Genomic DNA, 23,044 nt, shown 5'->3' with positions numbered 1-23,044 from the left:
GCCCTGAGCTTGTTTCCCGGCAACAAGACGGTCCCATCTAGGGGTGATGGGAGACAGTGAAATTCTTATGTCCAGTCTACTCCGTAATTAGTTTTTGTTACCGTCATTGCGGAAAAGCCCGCTTCGCAGGGATAGGATGTTGAAAAAGCAACGTTTTCAGTGCTTTTGTGGCTATCTCAGGATATTCAGCCTTGATTTTAATCCAGAAGGTAGGCAGAGATTGTCACGTCCTGACCATAGTGAGTGTTATTTTCTATGGTAGATTAGGTCAGGGCGTGACAGGGGGTGTTTGTCTGGTTTTTGTATGTCTATGTTTTGGTTCTAGGTTTGTATTTCTATGTTGGTGTTATTTGGCATGACCTCCAATTAGAGGAAGCAGGTTGTCGTTGTCTCTAATTGGAGGTCCTATTTAAGTTAGGTTTGTTCCACAGGTGTTTGTGGGTGATTGTTCTTCGTGAGGAGTATGACCAATCCAATTTTCCTGACATGTAATCATCCAAAGACTTGAATAGTCCTGCGGCCGTTGTGTTTGTTGGCAGGGAAGCACACACAACATATCCTCATGCACATCATCCTGAAATATATATCGCACATAAACAAGCAGTATTGCGTTGTTGTCGACATCGGTAGATTCATCAACCTGGATTGCATATCACGGTGACTCGTTAAGCCTCTAACAATTGTGCCTTAACGTCCTCTGCTATTTCATCAATTCGCCTAGTGACGGTGGTAGCCGAAAGAGGAACCTGTGCTATCTTTTTAGCTGCAGCCTCTCCTAAGAGTTCACGGCAAATGTCCTTAGCAGCAGGTAGAATCAACTCCTTGCCAATAGTGAAAGGCTTCTTGGCCTTAGCAATACGGCTAGCCACTAAATATGACGCTCTCAGTGCAGCCACATTTGTTGATGCAGTAGCTTTCAAGACTTGCGTCTGTCCTTCTTGTTCACGTTTTCTCGCTCAAAGCATTCAACAGGTCTGTCTTTAAGTGCACGGTGATTGGATTTGATGTGCTGAAGCAGTTTTGAGGGCTTCATTGCCTCGTTAATGTTGGGGTTCATTCCTTGTTCCTTGTCAATCATTGGCTCATTGGTAAAATTAGCATTCAGGCAATATCTTTAATTAAATCATTCAAAAACGTTTATTAATGCAATTGCAGACAGAAGTTGACAACAGGAACATAGCACGCATGTTTCCGAGTAAGTTCTGCGCTGCTGATTTTATACATGTGATCACTCCCTAGCGGTATGATCACCTACGTCAATGTATGTGTGTATCAATAAGCTGAGGTTACCTTATAAGGCGACCTAGTACAGTAGCTTCTCTGAATTTATTAGCATTGTCCACTGTCACACAAGATCAAAATGTCAAAACCAGACAGTGGTTACTTCTCTTTATCTAGTTTCGGTCTGACTCAGACCTAGCCTGCAAGCACACTCTCGCAACAGCCAGGGCTTAACCACAAAGACTAATAGAGATAGCTTGTGCAACGTATAGTTGCAGAGTTTTTAGACACACAGCGCAAACTGGGTCTAACCAGAATAGAAAGAGGAGTGGGAGGCCCCGGTGCACAACTGAGCAAGAGGACAAGTACATTAGTGTGTCTAGTTTGAGAACAGACGCCTCACAAGTCCTCTTTGCAACTCTGCCTAGAATGCCAGCATCCCGGAGTCGCCTCTTCACTGTTGACGTTGAGACTGGTGTTTTGCGGGTAGTATTTAACCTGTTTGGGATAGGGGGCAGTATTTTCACGGCCGGATAAAAAACGTACCCGATTTAATCTGGTTACTACTCCTGCCCAGAAACTAGAATATGCATATAATTAGTAGATTTGGATAGAAAACACTCTAAAGTTTCTAAAACTGTTTGAATGGTGTCTGTGAGTATAACAGAACTCACATGGCAGGCCAAAACCTGAGAAGATTCCATACAGGAAGTGCCCTGTCTGACAATTTGTTGTCCTTCTGTAGCATCTCTATCGAAAATACAGCATCTGTGCTGTAACATGACATTTTCTAAGGCTTCCATTGGCTCTCAGAAGGCGCCAGAAAGTGTAATGGGATGTCTGCAGTCTCTGGGCGAAGAACAGTAGGAGAATTTGTGAGTGGTCAGCCTGGGAACAGTGACACTGGAGATGCGCGTCCACGAGACTACACATTTTTTTTCTTTCAGCCTTTGAATGAATACAACGTCGCCCGGTTGGAATATTATCGCTATTTTACTAGAAAAATAGCATAAAAATTGATTTTAAACAGCGTTTGACATGCTTCTAAGTACGGTAATGGAATATTTGGAATTTTTTTGTCACGAAATGCGCTCGCGCGTCACCCTTCGGATAGTGACCTGAACGCACAAACAAAACGGAGCTATTTGAATATAAATATGGATTATTTGGAACCAAAACAACATTTATTGTTGAAGTAGAAGTCCTGGGAGTGCATTCTGACGAAGAACAGCAAAGGTAATCCAATTTTTCTAATAGTAATTCTGAGTTTGGTGAGGGCCAAACTTGGTGGGTGTCAAATTAGCTAGCCATGATGGCCGGGCTATGTACTCAGAATATTGCAAAATGTGCTTTCGCCGAAAAGCTATTTTAAAACCTGACACCGCGATTGCATAAAGGAGTTCTGTATCTATAATTCTTAAACTAATTGTTATGTTTTTTGTGAACGTTTATCATGAGTAATTTAGTAAATTCACCGGAAGTTTGCGGTGGGTATGCTAGTTCTGAACATCACATGCTAATGTAAAAAGCTGTTTTTTGATATAAATATGAACTTGATTGAACAAAACATGCATGTATTGTATAACATAATGTCCTAGGAGTGTCATCTGATGAAGATCATCAAAGGTTAGTGCTGCATTTAGCTGTGGGTTTGGTTTTTGTGACATATATGCTTGCTTTGAAAATGGCTGTGTGATTATTTTTGGCAGGGTACTCTCCTGACATAATCTAATGTTTTGCTTTCGCTGTAAAGCCTTTTTGAAATCGGACACTGTGGTTAGATTAACGAGAGTCGTGTCTTTAAAATGGTGTAAAATAGTCATATGTTTGAGAAATTGAAGTTATAGCATTTTTGAGGTATTTGTATTTCGCGCAAAGCTCTACCACTGGATATTGGTTCTGCTAGCGGAACGTCTGTCCCTAAAAGGTTAATGAAGCTGCCAGTTGAGGACTTGTGAGGTGTCGGTTTCTCAAGTAGACACTCTAATGTACTTGTCCTCTTGCTCAGTTGTGCACCGGGGCCTCCAACTCCTCTTTCTATTCTGGTTAGAGCCAGTTTGCGCTGTTCTGTGACGAGAGTAGTACACAGCGTTGTATGAGATCTTCAGTTTCTTGGCAATTTCTCGCATGGAATAGCCTTCATTTCTCAGAACAAGAATAGACTGACGAGTTTCATTAGAAAGTCCTTTGTTTCTGGCCATTTTGAGCCTGTAATCGAACCCACAAATGCTGATGCTCCAGATACTCAACTAGTCTAAGAAGGCCAGTTTTATTGCTTCTTTAATCAGAACAACAGTTTTCAGCTGTGTTAACATAATTGAAAAAGGGTTTTCTAATTATCAATTAGCTTTTTAAAATGATCAACTTGGATTAGCTAACAACAACTTGCCATTGGAACACAGGAGTGTGTAAGGGAGTGCATAACTGGCGGCAGGGAAGTCAGGCGCAGGAGAGCAAAGCTTGGTAATCAACGGAGCAGTTTTATTCATAAAACCACCGGTAACCAGAACCACAAACAAATGGGTACAAAACCCGTTGTGCACCAGAGAAAACGTGCACATGCACTTACAATAAACAATTCCGCACAAAGACATGGGGGGAACAGAGGGTAAAATACACAACATGTAATGAGGGAAATTGAGACTAGGTGTGTGAGAAGACAAGAAAAAACAAATGGAAAATGAAAAGTGGATCGATGATGGCTAGAAGACCGGCGACGCCGACCTCCGAGCGCCGCCCGAACAAGGAGAGGAACCGACTTCGGCGGAAGTCGTGACAGAGTGATGGTTGCTGATAATGGGCCTCTGTACGCCTATGTAGATATGCCATAAATAATCAGCTGTTTCCCGCTACAATAGTCGTTTACAACATTAACAATGTCTACACTGTATTTCTGATCAATTTGATGATATTTGAATGGACAAAAATTTGCTTTTCTTTCAAAAACAAGGACATTTCTAAGTGACCCCAAACTTTGGAACAGTAGTGTATGTTTTTAATATACTATCCAGATGAGAAGGTGTATGATCACGGAACATCCATAAAATTAGAGAAAAATACCACTGTTCACTTAAACAGATGTAGCTCATTCACAGTAGAAGGTATTACTATTCTGATTACAGATTTTAAATCTTTACAAAATAAGGAAGACTCGATATGCTGTACGTCTTCCTTAGGAAGTTGTGTAATTGCAGTTTGGATAAGAAGTGTTGATTTTCATATAAGATACCCATTTTCACAGAGGTTTTTTCTTGACTGATTACAATTTGATTGATGTGGTGCAATTGTATGTCATATCACGTGAAAGTCTGTTACAGTTACAGTTATCTGGTGTTCTAAAGTCTAGTGTTTCCATTCCCCTTTAAGTTAAAGCATCACCCAATTCAAATTATTTGACGTAATGTCACGTGATAGAATGCTACATTGTAGCTGGTCCCATCAAATAACCTGGCACATGTTAGCTCTATTCTAACATCACCAGGTGGCAGTGATTATTTCCTATAACAACTTCTTCATCAAAGATGTTAAACTTTTTCTCCACAAACCAATGGATTTCTTAAAGTAAGTCAAATCGGCCAGCAGAGGGATTTAATAAACCTCCAAACTCAAGGTTTACTTTTGTTCCACTTGGTCTGTCACAGGTACCAATTGGTTGCATGAGCATCCTTGACTAGGCTACTAACGTTAAACAAAATTCTAAATGTTTTCACATTTGACGAAAGCACACATCTTTGTGCTTTTATGGAAAAAGATAAAGGACGTCTATACAAAGTTTTTCATGCAGAGTGAAAAAATTAAAACGAGTCCAAGGGCCTTTGTCAAATAGCTGTAATTTACCATGATAGACACCGCTGCTAGGTGATGTACAGTGCTAAGGCGCTTGACCTTGAATCTCCGGGGTACAGGAATCATGGGTTCCCCTCAAGTCAAGATTGTTTGTTAAGGAAGAAACTGCTCACTGCCGGTCCTCAATTCTCAATTCAAATAAGGCATATGTGACAAAGTGGATGATTATAATAATGCATATAAAATGTTGTACATGTACTTGTAGCCTACATAAGATATTAAGTTATGTTTTTGGTCTAACAGTAACGTTATGCTATTATATTCGGTATGTTAGGCCTATGTAGAATATTAATGAATCATTAATCAACATTCTGAGAAGTGACAGAGCATCTCTCTGGCAGCACTAACGTTACACTTCTGTAGCAGTAGCCTATGTGTTGTTCTGCAAGAGGGACTCCAAGAAGCTCTTCATTTAAATATACAGTATTTGTAATCTTCATTTATAAGGTTTTGGATGCAATTCGCTTCGGAACACTACCAAAATAAATGTAATTCTACATTTCAAAGGAAAAAAACTATCTCCCCTGGGATTCGAACTTGCCGCAAACGGCTAAATGTACCAGGAGCCAGGCTCACTATAACTGTAATCTAAACATCCAGTTGAAATTGTTGCCGTGTTTTAGTAACTTTGAATAGCAGATTGTGCCGTTTGACTTCTGTTAAGGACGGTCTACTGAAAAAGTGTTCTATCACAAACACAAGTTTAAGATCTTTGATAGGCTGATGAGAAACTTGTTACAGTAAATAATCACTGCCACCTGGGAAGTATGGTCCCCGTGTGTTCAGTCAGTGAGGTGTTGGATCAGAATCGGTGTTTCGGTCAAAAAAGGGAATTCCCAGACCGAGTTATCCGGTTTTGTCAACACACCTGATTGCTATTGTGAGGTGAAGGCTTCATGTCCATCCTCAGGCCTATGTCGTCTCAATGAACAGTGGTGGATTATGCAACTGAGCCGCAGTGCTTGAGTTTCACACCTTCCTCATTGGGCTCCCTCTTACATCGAACAAAGACTATGATGGGTACTGCAAGGCAGCTTGGGACTAGTGTAGAATCTATAACAATAGAGTCTATAACAAGTAGGAACAAACCTACAGAGGTCTGGATTGTGCACCTGTTGTTGTGTCTGGCTCAAGTCATATTTGTTTAAGATAACCTATAGCTATAGCATGATTTCCTAGTTTAATGCCTGCAACATTGACCACCATGACATGAGCCCTGATTTTGACTGAAATTCAAACAATGGTTCTCAATGGGAGTTGAGCCTACCATTTCCCCATTCTCTTTAGTGAGTATAATGAGCCTGCACCTAGCTTGCTCTTGGCTCTCTTGGCTCAGTGCAGGGCTAGCCGGGTTAGCCCCCCTTGGTCAGAGGACTGATACATTTCTCCCTTTCCCCTCCTGTTACCTGGGAGATGGGCTGGGAGCCAGAGCAAAGAGGTGATTGAATTTCCTGTAATTAAAATGAGAAGCAGAGAGAGACAACAGAGAATAATGGATGCCTGTCCCCAGCCCATTGACTCAGGGAGAGGAGAGGTGCCCTTTGTACACAGTTTACCTTTTGAGGTAAATGCTCTCTAGCAGATATGCTATGACGGCTATTGAGCTATCAGACTATAGTAATGTAATACTGTTGGTTTAAACAATCACATATGCAGGCTTTTTCGGGTGCTAATATGCTATCCTCTTTCTGCCATGCAACCTCCTTTTGTATTTCACCCTCTGTGTAGAGAGGTGCATCATGCTAAACTCAGTGTATTATAGTTTTTTTGCAAGCTATCCTCGTTTAGTTTTTGTTTAATTTCTGTTAAGGCTGTTAAAGGCGGTTTCCCAGACACAAATGAAGATTTTCCATTGAGCATGATTTTTTGTCCAGTATTAGACGTAATCTGTGTCTGGTAAACCAGCCCTTAGTCTTTTTGTTTCATTTTCATCTCTCTAAAGGCTCTTGTTCTCTCTCTGCCTCTCTGTCAGTTCTGTACAGGTGCGCTGAAGCACAGCTCGACGGAGGTGAGAGAGACGTCCGTGCGCATCGTCCTGGCCATTTACCGCCTGCACAAGAACGCCATCCCCTACTACCTCCCGGCCAACGACACGCGCAAGAACATCCTCCACAAGAACATCTTTGACGGCTTCGCCAGGATCGACGGGCAGCCGGTAGAATCCAAGGCAAGGCTCGGCCCGTCTGTGTTTGAATGAGTCATGACGTAACGTTGGACATGCTCACAGTTGTTGAGGGATGGGTGACAAGCTGTTTCTTTTCCATCGCTTGTGTTCTCTCACCTCATTAGAGAGCAGGGTATCCCAGTCCCATTAAGTAACGACCGTGCTGCTATTAAGTAATGTTCCACTGAGTAACGTCTGGCCATGTCTCACTGGGTGAGTTAAGGACACATCGTCATCATTGCAGTGGAGTCTGTCTGCAAGGCTCCCAGACATGACTGGGCTGTTAGAGAAGCATAGGCAAACACACGCAGGCAGGCAGGCAGGCAGGCAGGCAGGCAGGCAGGCTTATTCCGTGGCATTAAGTGTTTCAATATGCTTCTTTGATTTTGTTTCAGAAGTCAAAGAAGGGAGGCGCACAGCAGGAGGGGAAGAATGACAAGATCTGCAGTCTTCAGGAGCAGCTGGCTGCCTTGAAGGAGATCAGTGTAGGTGGAGCTGTCATCACTGCACCTATTACCTCATTTCCTTCAACAGGCCAGCTTGTCTGTGTCACTCCTCCTTGTTGTGCCCTCATTCCACTCCCCATATTCCACTGTACTGGATTTCCATTGTAAAGACCACTGTATAAACACACACATAATAGTCTCCATGGTATTGATTGAATATTTTCAAAAGACAATTCATCATATGTACCATTGCTTGGTAAAATGTATTGGGATATAAGCACAGATATATTTATACACTTCAGCCTCCAACACAAGGACACACAAAACCACACGTCAATGTGTCTACACACTGCACTGTCATATCCTCACTCCACCCAAAGCTCCTCCTGGTTCCCTATCATCCTCATGATCTTTCATCAATCATGGGACATTTTGTCATTTCATAGATAGAAGTTACTTGCAAGTGGCCTTGGAATTTACCTATTTAAATCCAGTTTGGAGCCATGCTGGCATTTGCATACCTGTCTACATTGGTCACAGCGGCGCAGCATAGGACAGTGCTTCCAATAGTGCAGGTCCAGTCCATCTTCAGTGAAGGACTCATCCTTATCACCACAGAATATACAGAGACTGAAACACATTTAGAATATAGGCTGAAACGCATTAAGAAATACACACTGGCTAAAACACATTATAAACATATACACTAACTAAAACACAATGAGAATATACACACATGCTGAAACATTAATAATATACACAGGTTGAAACCAATTTAGAATATATACACGCTGAAACATATTGAGAATGTACACAGGCTGAAACACATTATGAATGAATACAGGCTGAAACATACAGAATATACACAGGCACTCTACACAAAGGCATTCTATGTTCCCCATTAGGAGTTTTGCATTATTTGATGCATAAGGCAATTTAAACAGAATTTCAGTCAGCTTCATAGCTTGAAAGCTTTCAGATGTTGCTGTGCGTCAACACTCACTTGTCTAAGTGGTTGACAACTGAAGACTGGTTATCTCCTGCATCTGCCGGGTTGTTTTGGGGAGCCATTTTGACACCTGCAAAGCAACAGGGACACATTTCTCAGCTGTCACTAGAAAAGTAAAGGGACAGTGTACTGTAGTCCCTATAATAATGCCTCACATAGTGGTGCAAACAGCATTCTACCATAAGAACAAAGAATGTGATCCACAATGGGTTTTGGCCAAAATGAAACCTAATTAGTGTACGTGTGAACAGTGGTTGAGGATAGGGTTCTTTCAACCTCCATACAGACCTGTTTTATAACTTTTACAGCCTCCTTCTCCTGTCTTTGGTGTTTCCCTTCTCCTTTTCCGTTTTGTAATTGCCCTTCTCCTTTATGCAAAAACCCCCTATAAATTCAACTTCTTGCAGAAATACAGTACATACAGTCTAAAAAGTTTTGTAACACCATTTATTTGTGGCGGACGTTGTGTGTCTCAGGTGGTTGAGATAGTCAGTCTCACAGAGCACCTGTTGGGGGAGTGTGAGAACAGGGCTGGGTTCAGCCAGTGCCCCCGCTGCTCAGAGGCCGTGCTCACAGACAAGCTCAACCGCCACACCCAGAGCCCTGCCTGAAACCGTGAGTCTCAACGCTCCTCTAGCACTGTCTAACTATGCTAACGGCTAACTATGCTAATAGCAAAACCTGCTAGAACCTAACCCTGCTAACAGCTTTATTTAACCTTTATTTAACTAGACAAGTCAGTTAAGAACAAATTCTTATTTACAATGACGGCCTACCCCGGCCAAACCCTCCCCTAACCTGGCCGACGCTGGTTCAATTGTGCGCCGCCCTATGGGACTTCCGATCACGGCCGGTTGTGATACAGCCTGGAATCGAACCAGTAAAGAGTCTGAGTGGGGAGGGGAAAAAAGGGGTCAGCTTTGGCCTTCAGGCTCAAAGGGGGGCGGGGGGATATAACTGACAAATAAAACATCTTACAAAGAAATCAAAGTACAAAGTACATTTTCAAACAAACAAAAAGTAAGCAAAACGCTGTGCCCTGCTAACTATGCTAACCCTGCTAACTGTTAACCTTGCCAATAGCTAACCCTGCCAAACCCTTGATCCAGCATTAGTCCATGCTTGCCAGAATCCCTTCCCTTCTTTTAGTCTTTGTAAACAAGTGTATTCTCACAGCCAAAGATATTGAGGCTTTTGTGCTCGACTCTTGTACGCTTTTGTTACTCTTTCATTCATGTCTGCCTATTAACCCTCAAGGGCTCTTAACAGTGAAGCCAGTTGGGGTTTCAAGTAAGCTCATTAAAACAGTACTTGTGTAAATGACTGGTAGAAAGGAAACATTATCACTGAGAGGTAACATCACTCCACGGAGGTTATATTGTGGAATTCAACCAAAATGTGTCCAATCGCTTGAATCTACAGCTTGAATAGTGCCGAACAATATGTATAGACAACATCCTTTCGGTTTGAAAGCGAATGGGAACATATAAAACAATACCATGGTAGTGTTATAATAAATAGAAACCACAACATCAACTAGGAAATCAACTCTGAACATGTTTGTTTTGCCAGGCCAACTACAGAGACATTCAACATACACTAAATGACTAAAAGTATGTGGACACCTGCTCGTCTAACATCTCTTTCCAAAATGATGGGCATTAATATGGAGTTGGTCCCCACTTTACTGCTATAACAGCCTCCACTCTTCTGGGAAGGCTTTCACTAGATGTTGGAACATTGCTGCAGGGCTTCCATTCAGCCACGAGCATTAGTGAGGTCGGGCACTGATGTTGGGCGATTAGGCCTGGCTCGTAGTTGGCGTTCCAATTCATCCCAAAGGTGTTCGATAGGGTTGAGGTTAGGGCTCTTTGCAGGCCAGTCAAGTTCTTCCACACCAATCTCAACAAACCATTTTTGTATGGACCTTGCTTTGTGCAGGGACATTGTCATGCTGAAACAGGAAAGGGCCTTTCCCAAACTGTTGCCACAAAGTTTGAAGCACAGAATCGTCATTGTATGCTGTAGCGTTAAGATTTCCCTTCACTGGAACAAAGGGGCCTAGACCGAACCATGAAAAACAGCCCCCAACCATTATTCCTCCTCCACCAAACTTTACAGTTGGCACTGGGTATTGGGGCAGGTAGCGTTCTCCTTGCATCCACCAAACCCAGATTAGTCCTGTCGGACACCCAAATGTTGAAGCATGATTAATCACTCCAGAGAACACATTTCCACTGCCCAATAGCAGTGAGCTTTACACCACTCCAGCTGACACTTGGCAATCTTAGGCTTGTGTGCAGCTGCTCAGCCATGGCAACCCATTTCATGAAGCTGCAAACAATCAGTTATTGTGTTGACATTGCTTCCAGAGGCAGTTTGGAACTCAGTAGTAAGTGTTGCAACTGAAGACAAACAATTTTTACATACTACACACTTCAGCAGTCCTGTTATTTTTTTATTTATTTATCCATTATTTTACCAGGTAAGTTGACTGAGAACACATTCTCATTTACAGCAACAACCTGGGGAATAGTTACAGGGATGAATGAGCCAATTGTAAACTGTGGATTATTAGGTGACAGTTTGAGAGCCAGATTGGGAATTTAGCCAGGACACCAGGGCAGTTAATACCCCTACAATAAGTGCCATGGGATCTTTAATGACCTCAGAGAGTGAGGACACCTGTTTTAACATCCCATCTGAAAGACAGCACCCTACACAGGGCAGTGTCCCCAATCACTGCACTGGGGCATTGGGATATTTTTTAGACCAGAGGAAAGAGTGCCTCCTACTGGCCCTCCAACACCACTTCCAGCAGCATCTGGTCTCCCATCCAGGGACTGACCAGGACCAACCCTGCTTAGCTTCAGAAGCAAGCCAGCAGTGGTATGCAGGCTGGTATGCTGCTGGTTATGTGCGCTTGTGTGGCCTATCACTTCGCGGCTGAGTCGCTGTTGCTTCTAGACGTTTCCACTTCACAATAACAGCACTTAGAGTTGATGAGGGCAGCACTAGCAGGGCAGAAATTTGACAAACAGACTTGTTGGAAAGGAGGTATCCTATGACTGTGCCATGTAGAAAGTCCCTGAGCTCTTCAGTATGGGCCATTTTACTGACAATGTTTGTCTATGGAGATTGCATGGGTGTGTGCTTGATTTTATACACTTTTCAGCAACGGGTGTGGCTGAAATAGGTGAATCCACTAATTTGAAGGGGTGTACACATACTTTTGTATATATAGTGTATATCCTTACTTCTCCGTTGTACACCATGCCACGTTGCCATGTTTCAGATTAAGGTCTTACAGGGATTTCATCTGTCATTTTCTGTGGGCATTTTGGGGTTCTGTGCTGGGCAACGCATGTTTCTCTTTTCTTTCAGCCCCTGTCTCGGGCAAAGGCTTCAACCACTGTCCTTTGTTCCAAAACAACTTCATGTCCGGACAGGAGGTGAGATTCTGTTGCACTCCCTCAGATTACATAATAAAAGGACCACTCATACTGGCCTTGGTCCTTTTCACTGGAACAAGTCACTGTTAGACTAACTGCACGTAAGATATGAAATGATTTACAGTACTTCTCGTCAAATCAAGAAATATGCCAGCATTACATTCAATTTGATTGTATTAAAATGATCACTTGGGATCAGTTTTCTCAATATTTAGCCATTTCCACTAAGGCAGGTGCATGTTGTTTTAGGCCGGGATTCAATCCGATCGTGCACCTTTTAAAGGCATTCGCAGAGACCACATTCACGGTAAACGCTGCATGTGGTGTTTAGTTTTGCCTGCGTCTCCATTTGAGATGAGAAAAAAAAGTGATACAGGCCTAAGGTGAATGAGATAGTAGGCTAAAATGCTAAGTATGTAGATAGATAGACATAAAGCTGGTTTAGGAAATCTAAGGACATTCACAACCACTGGCACAACCTAGTTTTACCTTGCCTTTTTCTTTTCCTGCCTCTGTTATTGGGCTGCCTGTCAATCTCCCACCACTCCGAGTGCTGCTAATGTTAGGCTTGAGGACCAAACAGCTGTGTGGAAACCATTGTCTGTCACGCCGGACACCAAAGCCCTCAATTCAAAAGAGCAGTTTTATTAATCCAAAGCAAAAGAAAATGTGACAACTCTTTTGCATTCTGATTTATTACGGAGGGATAAAAAATGAACTATTATTAAAGAGATGGCCATTTGACATAGAGATGTGAACTTAAAATGTCATATGTACTTATAATGGCCTGTGTATTCAATGTCTTAAATGTGACAACCTCCACAACCCTATCCATTTTCTAAATTCTCCCACATGGTTTTAGTGAACGTGAGAGTATTAAATATCTATAACAGCATTTAGAAAATATGGACACTGGAGTCCCTGTACCCTAAAAACCACATGAATTTCAAGTGATCACGTGAAGTGTTTTAAAAACACATTTTCATGTGATCTTATGTGAAGTTAATGTGATAGATAAGATGTGACAACATGTAAAGCAACATGAAACTACAGATCTAAAAACATGTGATCACTATGAAGGGTTCCAAAAACACATTTTCATGTGATAACGTGTCAACATGTAAAGCAGCATGAAACTACACATCTAAAAACGTGATCACTGTGAAGGGTTCCAAAAACATGTTTTCACATGATTTCATATCTTAAATTTGACATGAAATCATGTGATTTTCCACATGTGAAATCATGTGTTTTTTCTGTAAGGGTCACGCAGTCCAAACTAATCCGTTCAACCCATTCACTTCCCTGTGATTGGAAAGGTGAAGATGAATTTTGGATGCACATGACTGTTATCCCGTGAAACGGTGATCGTGGTGTCGCCTTTCGGTTTTCTTCTCTGCTGTTTTTTTGCATTTGTTTTCCCTTGTCAATCATGCAGCTTGGTGTTACGGCCAAGCGCCTCCTTCCGTACTCAATCCCTTCGTCTGATACTGCCACGTTGCCTGTCCACTTAAGTAATGAAATGCCTTTGTGTTCAAGGGGCAAAATAAACACCTTCAGCACCTCAAACCTCAAACTGTCCTCCTGCTGAAATAGCCCAAAGCATGGTCGACATGTTAGCATACATAGTTAGCATACAAAGAGCATTTTTCAGATTGAAGTAATCATGCGTCCCTGCTGTAGTAGAAAGACCTATAAAAACAGCAACTTTAAAATAGTAAATACATAATTAATTTGAGAGTGTAGTATTTCCCATGTTCGATATGGTTTGGCTATGAATGACCATATTTGATTTCTTTATTACATTTTTATTTAACCTTTATTTAACTGGGCAAGTCAGTTAAGAACAAATTCTTATTTACAATGATGGCCTAACCCTAACCCAGACGAGCCAATTGTGTGCCGCCCTATGGGACTCCCAATCACGGCCAGTTGTGATACAGCCTGGAATTGAACCAGGGTCTGTAGTGACGCCTGTAGCACTGAGTGCCTTAGACTGCTGTGCCACTCATGGTTTTCAAATAGGTAGGCTGTAGATTGTCAAGTGCATATGGACATAAAACAAAAAAAGCGTAAATAGTAAGAAAGATGCTGTTTATTGAAGGACATTTGAATAGAACATTTGAGCTGCATGCTCAATGCAGCTCAAGCCTCCTTTTTGGGGAAATTTGACAGTGAGCGACTCTTCTCTATATAACATTTGGAACTTGTTTGGTGACATTCATCTACTGTTGTCATGTGTATCAGACAGTCAAGCAAAGATTGAAACTGTGTCTTTCAACGACGATGGCTCTCTTCACACAAGGACAGTGTCCTCCTCACACACGGACATTGTCCTCAGATTTTTTAAGAAGCACTGAAGCTCTCAAGCAGCTCTGCCCCATTCATTCTCCCTCACCTCTCACACACTTCTTCTTACTTTCGGCAAGGAAAACTCTCAGTAGCAGTTTAACCTCTGCAGCCCAGGCCCTTGCCTGGTGTGCCAGATGAAAAGCCCCAGTGTTGAAGCCAAGTCGGCCATTAGGGGTCGGACACCGGCCCACAGTGCTGCTGCACAGGGGAGGGATAGAGGGAGAGAGTCAGGGGACTCGCAGGTCAACAGCAAACTGACTTGCTCTTTGTCCTCCAGGCCTGGAAGGCTCACCTCATGGGCCGAGAGGGCTGTAAACAGAACTCACGGAGGACTGTGGTATCGCAGTGAGCCCAGCAGGCACAAGGTAAGCCATTCATACACCCATTTACCCCCCCTGCTCTTCCACCCAAAAGCCTGGGCTAGTGTTAGACCCATGGAATGGGCCCATGCTACCTGTTGGTCAAATATAGAGCAGTGTTCCTGTCTCATACCAGGAGGTGCATTGAAATGGTGACTTATGTCAATTTGGAGTATAGTAAATAATATGTGTTTCCATTTTCGGGAGTTCATAAAAACTGGAAAGGCCAGCAATGCTTTCAAAATGCAAAACCAATGAGTGCATGTGAATGATCAGTATGTGCTCAAGTAACATACATGACTGCATTTAATCTTCAGATGTCCTTTGTGTCCAATCAAAAATGCATATGTTGACCAGTGGGTAAAATTATATGTTAATTGTGTAGATACTCCTCTAAATAAACAATGGTCAAACCTCATGTCTCTATGGTAATCTGTTCTAATGTTTTTGGAGTTTTTACCCTTGTAGGATGGCCAAAATTAGGGTGACTAAATCAATGGAGGCCAGAGGGAAAAAAAGTGGTCACAAATAAGGGAAATTGCCCAGCATCGCTTCAGCTCGTCTGGATGCTGTGCGAGAATTAACTACCTGACAGGCTCACTTTCCTGTTGAACTAGTCATCTTTCTTCTCGAATCCCCAAGACATATAACAATATAGAAGTAAGATGGATATAGATTTTGAGACATGACATGTAGGATTTTAATATTTTAGTAAACAATTTTCATATACAAAATTCCTGTTATTTTTCAAAATTCAAAAACAAGTTAATCTCTGAAATGTAAACAGAGCACTGAGCATACCGCAAGATTTTTTTCAACATTACATTTAATTCAGCTCGTTGTGCTAATTTTGCGACCCGCGGAAACAACTTTGAAGACAACCACCACAACAGGTAAAATCCTCAGTTGCTGCGAGAAAGTTGCACCGCTCTGTCAACTGAGCTCTGTGTTTATTATCAGATGTAATATATTACGAAATCTGACTTTTTTTATATACTATTCATGAAATGTTAGAGAAAGGCCCCACTGAACGATTCAGAGCATGAGTAATCATATTTATCTTGGTAAAATGTATTTTATAACACAAGGAAGTGAAATGTCATCACCAAAGCACATTGTCACCCACTCTGGGCAGAATGAGTGGACACCTTACATATAGATGCATGCCCATACTCTAAACATGTGCACACACACAGCCAGCATTCAAACACTCTACAACCTACTTGCCTTGCAGTTTACCTGTATACAATCAAATGTATTTATAAAGCCCTTCTTACATCAGCTGATGTCACAAAGTGCAGTACAGAAACCCAGCCTAAAACCTCAAACAGCAAGCAATGCAGGTGTAGTAGCACGGTGTCTAGGAAAAACTCCCTAGAAAGGCCGGAACCTAGGCAGAAACCTAAAGAGGAACCAGGCTCTGAGGGGTGGTCAGTCCTCTTCTGGCTGTGCTGGGTGGAGATTATAACAAAACATGGCCAAGATGTTCAAATGTTCATAGATGACCAGCAGGGTCAAATAATAATAATCACAGTGGTTGTAGAGGGTGCAACAAGTCAGCACCTCAGAAGTAAATGTCAGTTGGCTTTTCATAGCATTTCTACCACTCCTGTTGTCTCTAGAGAGTTGAAACAGCAGGTCTGGGACAGGTAACACGTCCGGTGAACAGGTCAGGGTTCCATAGCCGCAGGCAGAACATTTGAAACTGGAGCAGCAGCACGACCAGGTGGACTGGGGACAGCAAGGAGTCATCAGGCCAGGTAGACCTGAGGCATGGTCCTAGGGCTCAGGTCGTCTGAGAGAGTGAAAGAAAGAGAGAGAGAATTAGAGAGAGCATACTTAAATTCACACAGGACACACAGGATACTCCAGATATAGCAGATTGACCCTAGCCCCCCAACACAAACTATTACAGCATAAATACTGGAGACTGAGACAGGTGGGGTTGGGAGACACTGTGGCCCTGTCCGACGATACCCCCGTCAGGGCCAACAGGCAGGATGTAACCCCACCCACTTTGCCAAAGCACAGCCCCCACACCACTAGAGGGATATCTTCAACCACCAACTTACCATCCTGAGACAAGGCTGAGTATAGCCCACAAAGATCTCCCCCACCGCACAAACCCACGGAGGGGCGCCAACCCGGACAGGAAGATCACGTCATTGACTCAACCCACTCAAGTGACGCACCCCTCCTAGGGACGGCATGGGAGAGCACCAGTAAGCCAGTGACTCAGTAATAGGGTTTGAGGCAGAGAATCATGAGGCAGAGAAAAATGTTGATAATTTGAGTAAAGTAGTAATATGTTGGGGTCAACTCACCCCCCCCCCCCAGTTACCCCCTAATAACGGGGGGGGGGGGGGGGAGTTGATGGGGGGGTGAGCCTTCATGGTTATGTGTTTCTACCAGTCATTTCGACAATGACTAGCCCAGTTAGCACTAGTTTATGCTAACTTGCTAGCTAGCAACTTGACTTTCAGTAAATGCTAGCCAGCTAGCTAGTTAGCATAAGCTGCTAGGAGTGCTAGCTAGCAACCTTACTACCAGATCGTCTGAATTAAAATACATAAAAAATATAGTGTAACTTAATTGAAGTTGTAAATGTTTCCAATAGTGACTGATAGCTTTACAGTTAATGTTACTTTATAGCCTTTTAGCTATTTAACACAGCATTTTATGTCATATACAGTACATTTGGAAAGTACTCAGACCCCTTCACTTTTTCCACATTTTGTTACATTACGGCCTTATTCTAAAATGGATTAAATAAAAAAATGTCCTCAATATACACAATATAACCCATAATGACAAAGAGATAACAGGTTTTAAGAAATGTTTGCAAATGTATTAAAAAAAAAACAGATATCACATTTACATCGGTATTCAGACCCTTTACTATGAGACTTGAAATTGAGCTCAGGTGCATCCTGTTTCCATTGATCATCCTTGAGATGTTTCTACAACTTGATTGGAGTCTACCTGTGGTAAATTCTATTGATTGGACACGATTTAGAAAGGCATACACGTGTCTATTTAAGGTCCCATAGTTGACAGTGCATGTCAGAGCAAAAACCAAGCCATGAGGTCGAAGGAATTGTCCGTAGAGCTCCGAGACAGGATTGTGTCGAGGCACAGATCCAGGGAAGGGTACCAAAAAATGTCTTCAGCATTGAAGGTCCCAAAGAACACAGTGGCCTCCCATCATTCTTAAATGGAAGAAGTTTGGAACCACCAAGACTCTTCCTAGAGCTGGCCGCCCGGCCAAACTGAGCAATCGGGGGAGAAGGTACTTGGTCAGGGAGGTGACCAAGAACCCGATGGTCACTCTGACAGAGCTCCAGAGTTCCTCTGTGGAGATGGGAGAACCTTCCAGAAGAACAACCATCTCTGCAGCACTTTACCAATCAGGCCTTTATGGTAGGTAGAGTGGCCAGACGAAAGCCACTCCTTAGTAAAAGACACTCCCCCACCCTACTTGTTGTGGATAAAGGTATGCGTGTGTGATGACATAGAGCACATACAAATACTTTTTACGGTTACATTCCCGTGTACCGAATAAAATATATAAGTTAAATGGGGTTCCATTGCATTTTCAACTCTACTGATGGTTTTGTCACACAAAATTAAATGCATTATAGCGAATGTGTCCACTCTGGTCTTGGTACTGCGCTCTATCCAACAGCTCAACAGCTCACAGATATGGAGAAAAAAATGTTTTTGTAAAATGCCAGCCAAACATCGATCATCATGTAACCAGATTAAGATACTATATTTATTGTAAAGGAGCATCAAGCTTGCACTTTCACCACCCGTTGAAGATGATCACTTATTTTATCAGTAGCCTAATAGATGATGCTTTCCTGAGTCTTGGGAGGACCGCACGCCATATCATCACGTGACTCCAAGTTTACTTCGATATGATGGTTATTATATCAATATTTACGCATAAAGGCGTTTCCTCACCCAATTCACGCATACCAAATTTTACCGACACAAATTGTCTGTGGGCATTTAGGCTATAAACTTGTACCGGCATTTCATGTTACCATCAACCCGGTCGTGATTTATTTCATACGTCAGGTAATTCATCCACATTAAATGGTTGTTCATGTCTTATGATTCACTTGGGCAAATTAATACATTTTCTATTAAGTTCAATGGATTTGGTTGATTTCTTACTAAATTCAATACCTAGGCTATGTGAATATTGTTGAATTCCGTTGTAATGTCTGCAATACGTGATTCCGTCCGCGTTCTCCACAACACGGAATAGGGCCCTAAAGCTTTATAATGTTGCATTAGTGACTTAGGTTTGTCTCATATTTATTCAATTACGTAGGTGTATATATTGTCCTTGTGTATTTTGAGAACATATCCATCAGTATTGACTGTAGATTTACAACCATTTTGTGCAGATTGAAACATCCATGTTTGATTAAATAAAGCTAAATGAAGCTGGACAGTGCTGATGTTGCTCTTTTTCTGTTTTGTTTGAGTTGCAAAATATGTATTTTAGAGGCACCTGTTGCAATCTTCTACACCAACAATTAGTGTTTGATATCCACCCAGTAGCCCTCAACTCTTACCCAGCACTAGAGTAAAACACTGGTATAACGAATACATATTTATTGAATCTGTTACAAACATCAAACCAAAAACTAGTTTTGACTCTTAAAATATAATTCAATATGTGTTCTAGAATTTATTCTTTACCCAATTATATTTTCATGTAATCTCCACCTTTTCAGTGTTACTAACACATCCATCATCTCAAAACTCAAAAGCACTAAAACTGTAGCATGAAAAGGGTTTTTCAGTGTCAAAGGCTGCCATTTATTTACAGATTTGGCTGAAAAAGTGGTTCATCTTGTAGACCAAGGAATGTGCATTCACTTATTTGGTTTTCCTGTTGGGATTTGGGTCTACCTATCTACATTAGAAAAACATTAACAAACAGGTAGGTGATAATGAAAGAATGTCATTCATAAACATTTGTTTAAAAAAAAAAAATCACTGCATGATTGTTTTCACATTCTTTCTTAGTTGGATCTTTTTAGTGCCCTACTAGGCCTACATACAAATATTACAATTCAATTGTAAAAGCTTACAATATTTTTTGCATAACCTTTGAGTCCTTTTGAGCTGTAGGTTGACACTCATGGTGCAGTCCTTTTGGCGCAAACCAGCTCCTTATTTTCTACTACGCTCCACATCATGAGTAGCTCCTGAGGGCTCAGTTTATGGACTACGATTAGGTTTTTGAAAAAGCACGGTTCGCTGTTCATTGGGCTCACTCTGCGTTTCATGATGCCAAAGGTCCTAAATCCTGGGTGCATCTCAGGTGCCAAGTGTAGCTTCTGTAGGCACATTCCCAAAAATACATCATCAATCGGATAGAGCTCCAAGTCCTCTGAAACCACGAACAGTCTCCGAGCTAATTGTGAGGACATTAAAAACCCACCACCACCAACATAAGGTGGGTACGGTCTGTCAAACAACTCTTTGGGGATGTAATATTTGCTCTGGCGGTTTCTGATGGGGATGGCTTTGGAGATGGTGTCCCCAACAAATACATTTAGAACTTTGCGGTCCTCAGTCTTGAAACGAATAAGTTCCAGCAAGTTATTCGTATTTACGAAAACGTCATCATCCCCTTTGAATATAAACTTGGCACTGCAGCAGTGAATATCAAACCATTTCAGAAAATTTACCTCTTTCAAGGTGAGGTTGAAAAATGTGTCCATAAAATCCCATTGGAGAATGTCTCCATATATCATGTCCTCATACTCAATCAACTTTTGAAGGTTTTTAGTGTCTTTGCCATTTGTAGGGCTTCCAAGGAGAAACAGCGTTTTTATTCTCTTACCATCAATTGTTTGTTCCCTACCCCAGGTATTGCGCACTGCCTCTCGCCTATCGTGCTGTTCTATAACGGATTTCACCACCATGAGCAGGTGCACGTCTCCATTCCTGCACTTATCCGGATGGTTTATCAACATTGGGAAATATCGACAATGTCTGTGCAACACAAACTGGTGGAACCTCGTATCCAAACGTCGAAACCAATCATTTTTCCTTACGGCTGAATCTTCACTGCAGTTCATAACGTGTACATCCCAAGTAGACGCTGTAGTGTTGGAGACGGTCACCCGTGGCGCAACCAAATCATCACCAATAACTGGCGGCGAGTAGTTTCCCAAACTGCGTTTTCCTTTGTATAAATCACACTCAGGTCCACACCAACCGGCCTGTCCCATGCTTTTAACCTCCATGTCGTCCTTGATGCTGTTATCCACAAGCTTGAACTTGGAAATCATCACTAAAGACGCAAAAACGAGAGACAAACTCAGGAGAGTTTTCAATATCCTCTTTCTCCTGAAAATATTATCCATAATTATAGCGCCAAACGCGTATGAATGAATGAGAAATACTTCAAATGAATAGGCACCCCTATTTTCATAGCATTTAATTACTCATTAGTGTCCATTTGAAGTCCATCATTGTCCTTTGAAAAATGGAGAGCAACTATTCCGTGTCCAGCTACATTGAAAATAAACTGGCTACGCCACCGTGCTATTCCCCTACAATTACTTTATTTTCTTTGAGAAAACAATCTTTGTTACATCATGCTAAAAAAAATATATATATATTCGATGAGAGATAGTCTAGCACCTGCAGACTGGTCTTGAAAAGTGACTGTCGCCTACGAGCTTCTCCCCTTACTCACTTTTAATTATCCCCTCCCCACTACACTTTCTGTGACCAAATGCAGGTTTCTTATTTCACATCACAGGTGGCTCACTAGACTGCGCGTCCTGTTGGTTCACTAGACTTTGAACATCGACCAGGCTAGATATCTAATGTCATAGAATACTTGAAAAAACGAAGTCTAAGGCTGAGGCTATATTGTTCATTTGATTGCACCTATGCTATTTATTTTTCAAGCACTGTAATGTATTGTCATATTATAACGATCATAACGTTATACTGTATTATATAATATTGTGTATGATAGAATTGCCCATCAAAGTAGCTTTAGAAAACTTGATTAGAATCTACTGGGGAAATGTGTTTTGCGGCAATCTCCATTAACACAAAAATATATGTGTGTGAGTGAGAATAGCCCCCGGGGCCAAAACAGTATAACTCCAGGGGATGTGTGAGGAAAATCAAGCTTTTAGCACCCCTGTGTGTCGGTTTTGGGGAATTGTCAAACGTCTGTTGAGAGGTGCGTGCAGTGCGTACACTGGGTCAAACTTGTGTCGTTTTTTGTTGTTGAAATCATTAACTACCGCGCTGTTTTGCAAAGTATCTTGGCCTAGAAAGTGCATTCAAAGTAAGACACGATAGTAAAGTAGTTAGCTAGCACACGGTGTCGCTAACGCCTGCTGTGTACCAGACTAGCTGGCTAAAAAGTATCTTCTGTGGGGTTTATCAGCGGCTGACATCCAACGTCTTTAACGCCACCTACTGTACTGAAGCGCCCCTGCCTCCCGCCTGTCATAGCTTCTTCTTCTTCCATGAGGTTTAAGGGCGGTTGGCATCCAATAAATGTTGCATTACCGCCACCTCCTAGGCTAGCTATGTCCTCATTGTGGTTTTACAGACGTGTTTAAAACGTCTTATTTACACACGTTATTCGAATATTTATGAAATGCATATTGTTATATTTGGTAGCACTTGTTTGTTTTTCCTTCGCCTCCAACACCTTTCGATGCGTGGAATGGATGTGGGTGGGGCTAGGTCTACAAAAGGGTGCTAATTAAACATGTTCACAAAAGCTCTGACCTTCGTACGATACGTAAGCTTATTAAAGATCAGTGATACTATCAAGAGCAGTGTGCGGTTTCCTTTTTCCTTCATCTATTAAGTCCTACCACAGGTCAACAGACTGAAAGGATGGCACACCCACTTTCTGATCTCAAGTCTCGCACACCCAAATACTTCTCTGCAGCTGCCACCACAACCTACATTTTCTGTGACTTACGTTCCATCCCTGCAGGACCGTTGATAACCATTACTATAAATGTTAAAATCCAATCTTACTGAAACATATAACCACTTGTTGGCCTACACCTCTGTACTGGTACAGATCTACTACTACACCACTCCTCTCAGGATCCCTCCCCCTTGACCCACATTCCTCTACTTTCTTAACCTGCCTCAGCATATGACAACTTCTGCTCTACTCT

The 23,044-nt window shown here is 42.0% G+C and overlaps 1 protein-coding gene across 1 annotated transcript; it reads right to left on the bottom strand.

Moving 5' to 3' along the window:
* Positions 1-19,463: 19,463 nt before the first annotated feature.
* On the bottom strand, positions 19,464-21,579 carry LOC106566770 (UDP-GlcNAc:betaGal beta-1,3-N-acetylglucosaminyltransferase 7). Its single transcript, XM_014135139.3, has one exon. The coding sequence runs from the start codon at positions 21,242-21,244 to the stop codon at positions 20,009-20,011; it is 1,236 nt and encodes a 411-aa protein (XP_013990614.2). The 5' UTR covers positions 21,245-21,579; the 3' UTR covers positions 19,464-20,008.
* Between the last annotated feature and the right edge of the window lie 1,465 nt (positions 21,580-23,044).

This window comes from Salmo salar, chromosome 13 (genome assembly GCF_965601325.2).
Source record: "Salmo salar chromosome 13, fSalSal1, whole genome shotgun sequence".
NCBI lineage: Eukaryota > Metazoa > Chordata > Actinopteri > Salmoniformes > Salmonidae > Salmo > Salmo salar.
Note: the sequence above shows the minus strand (reverse complement) of the source record. Positions and strands in the feature narration are given on the sequence as shown.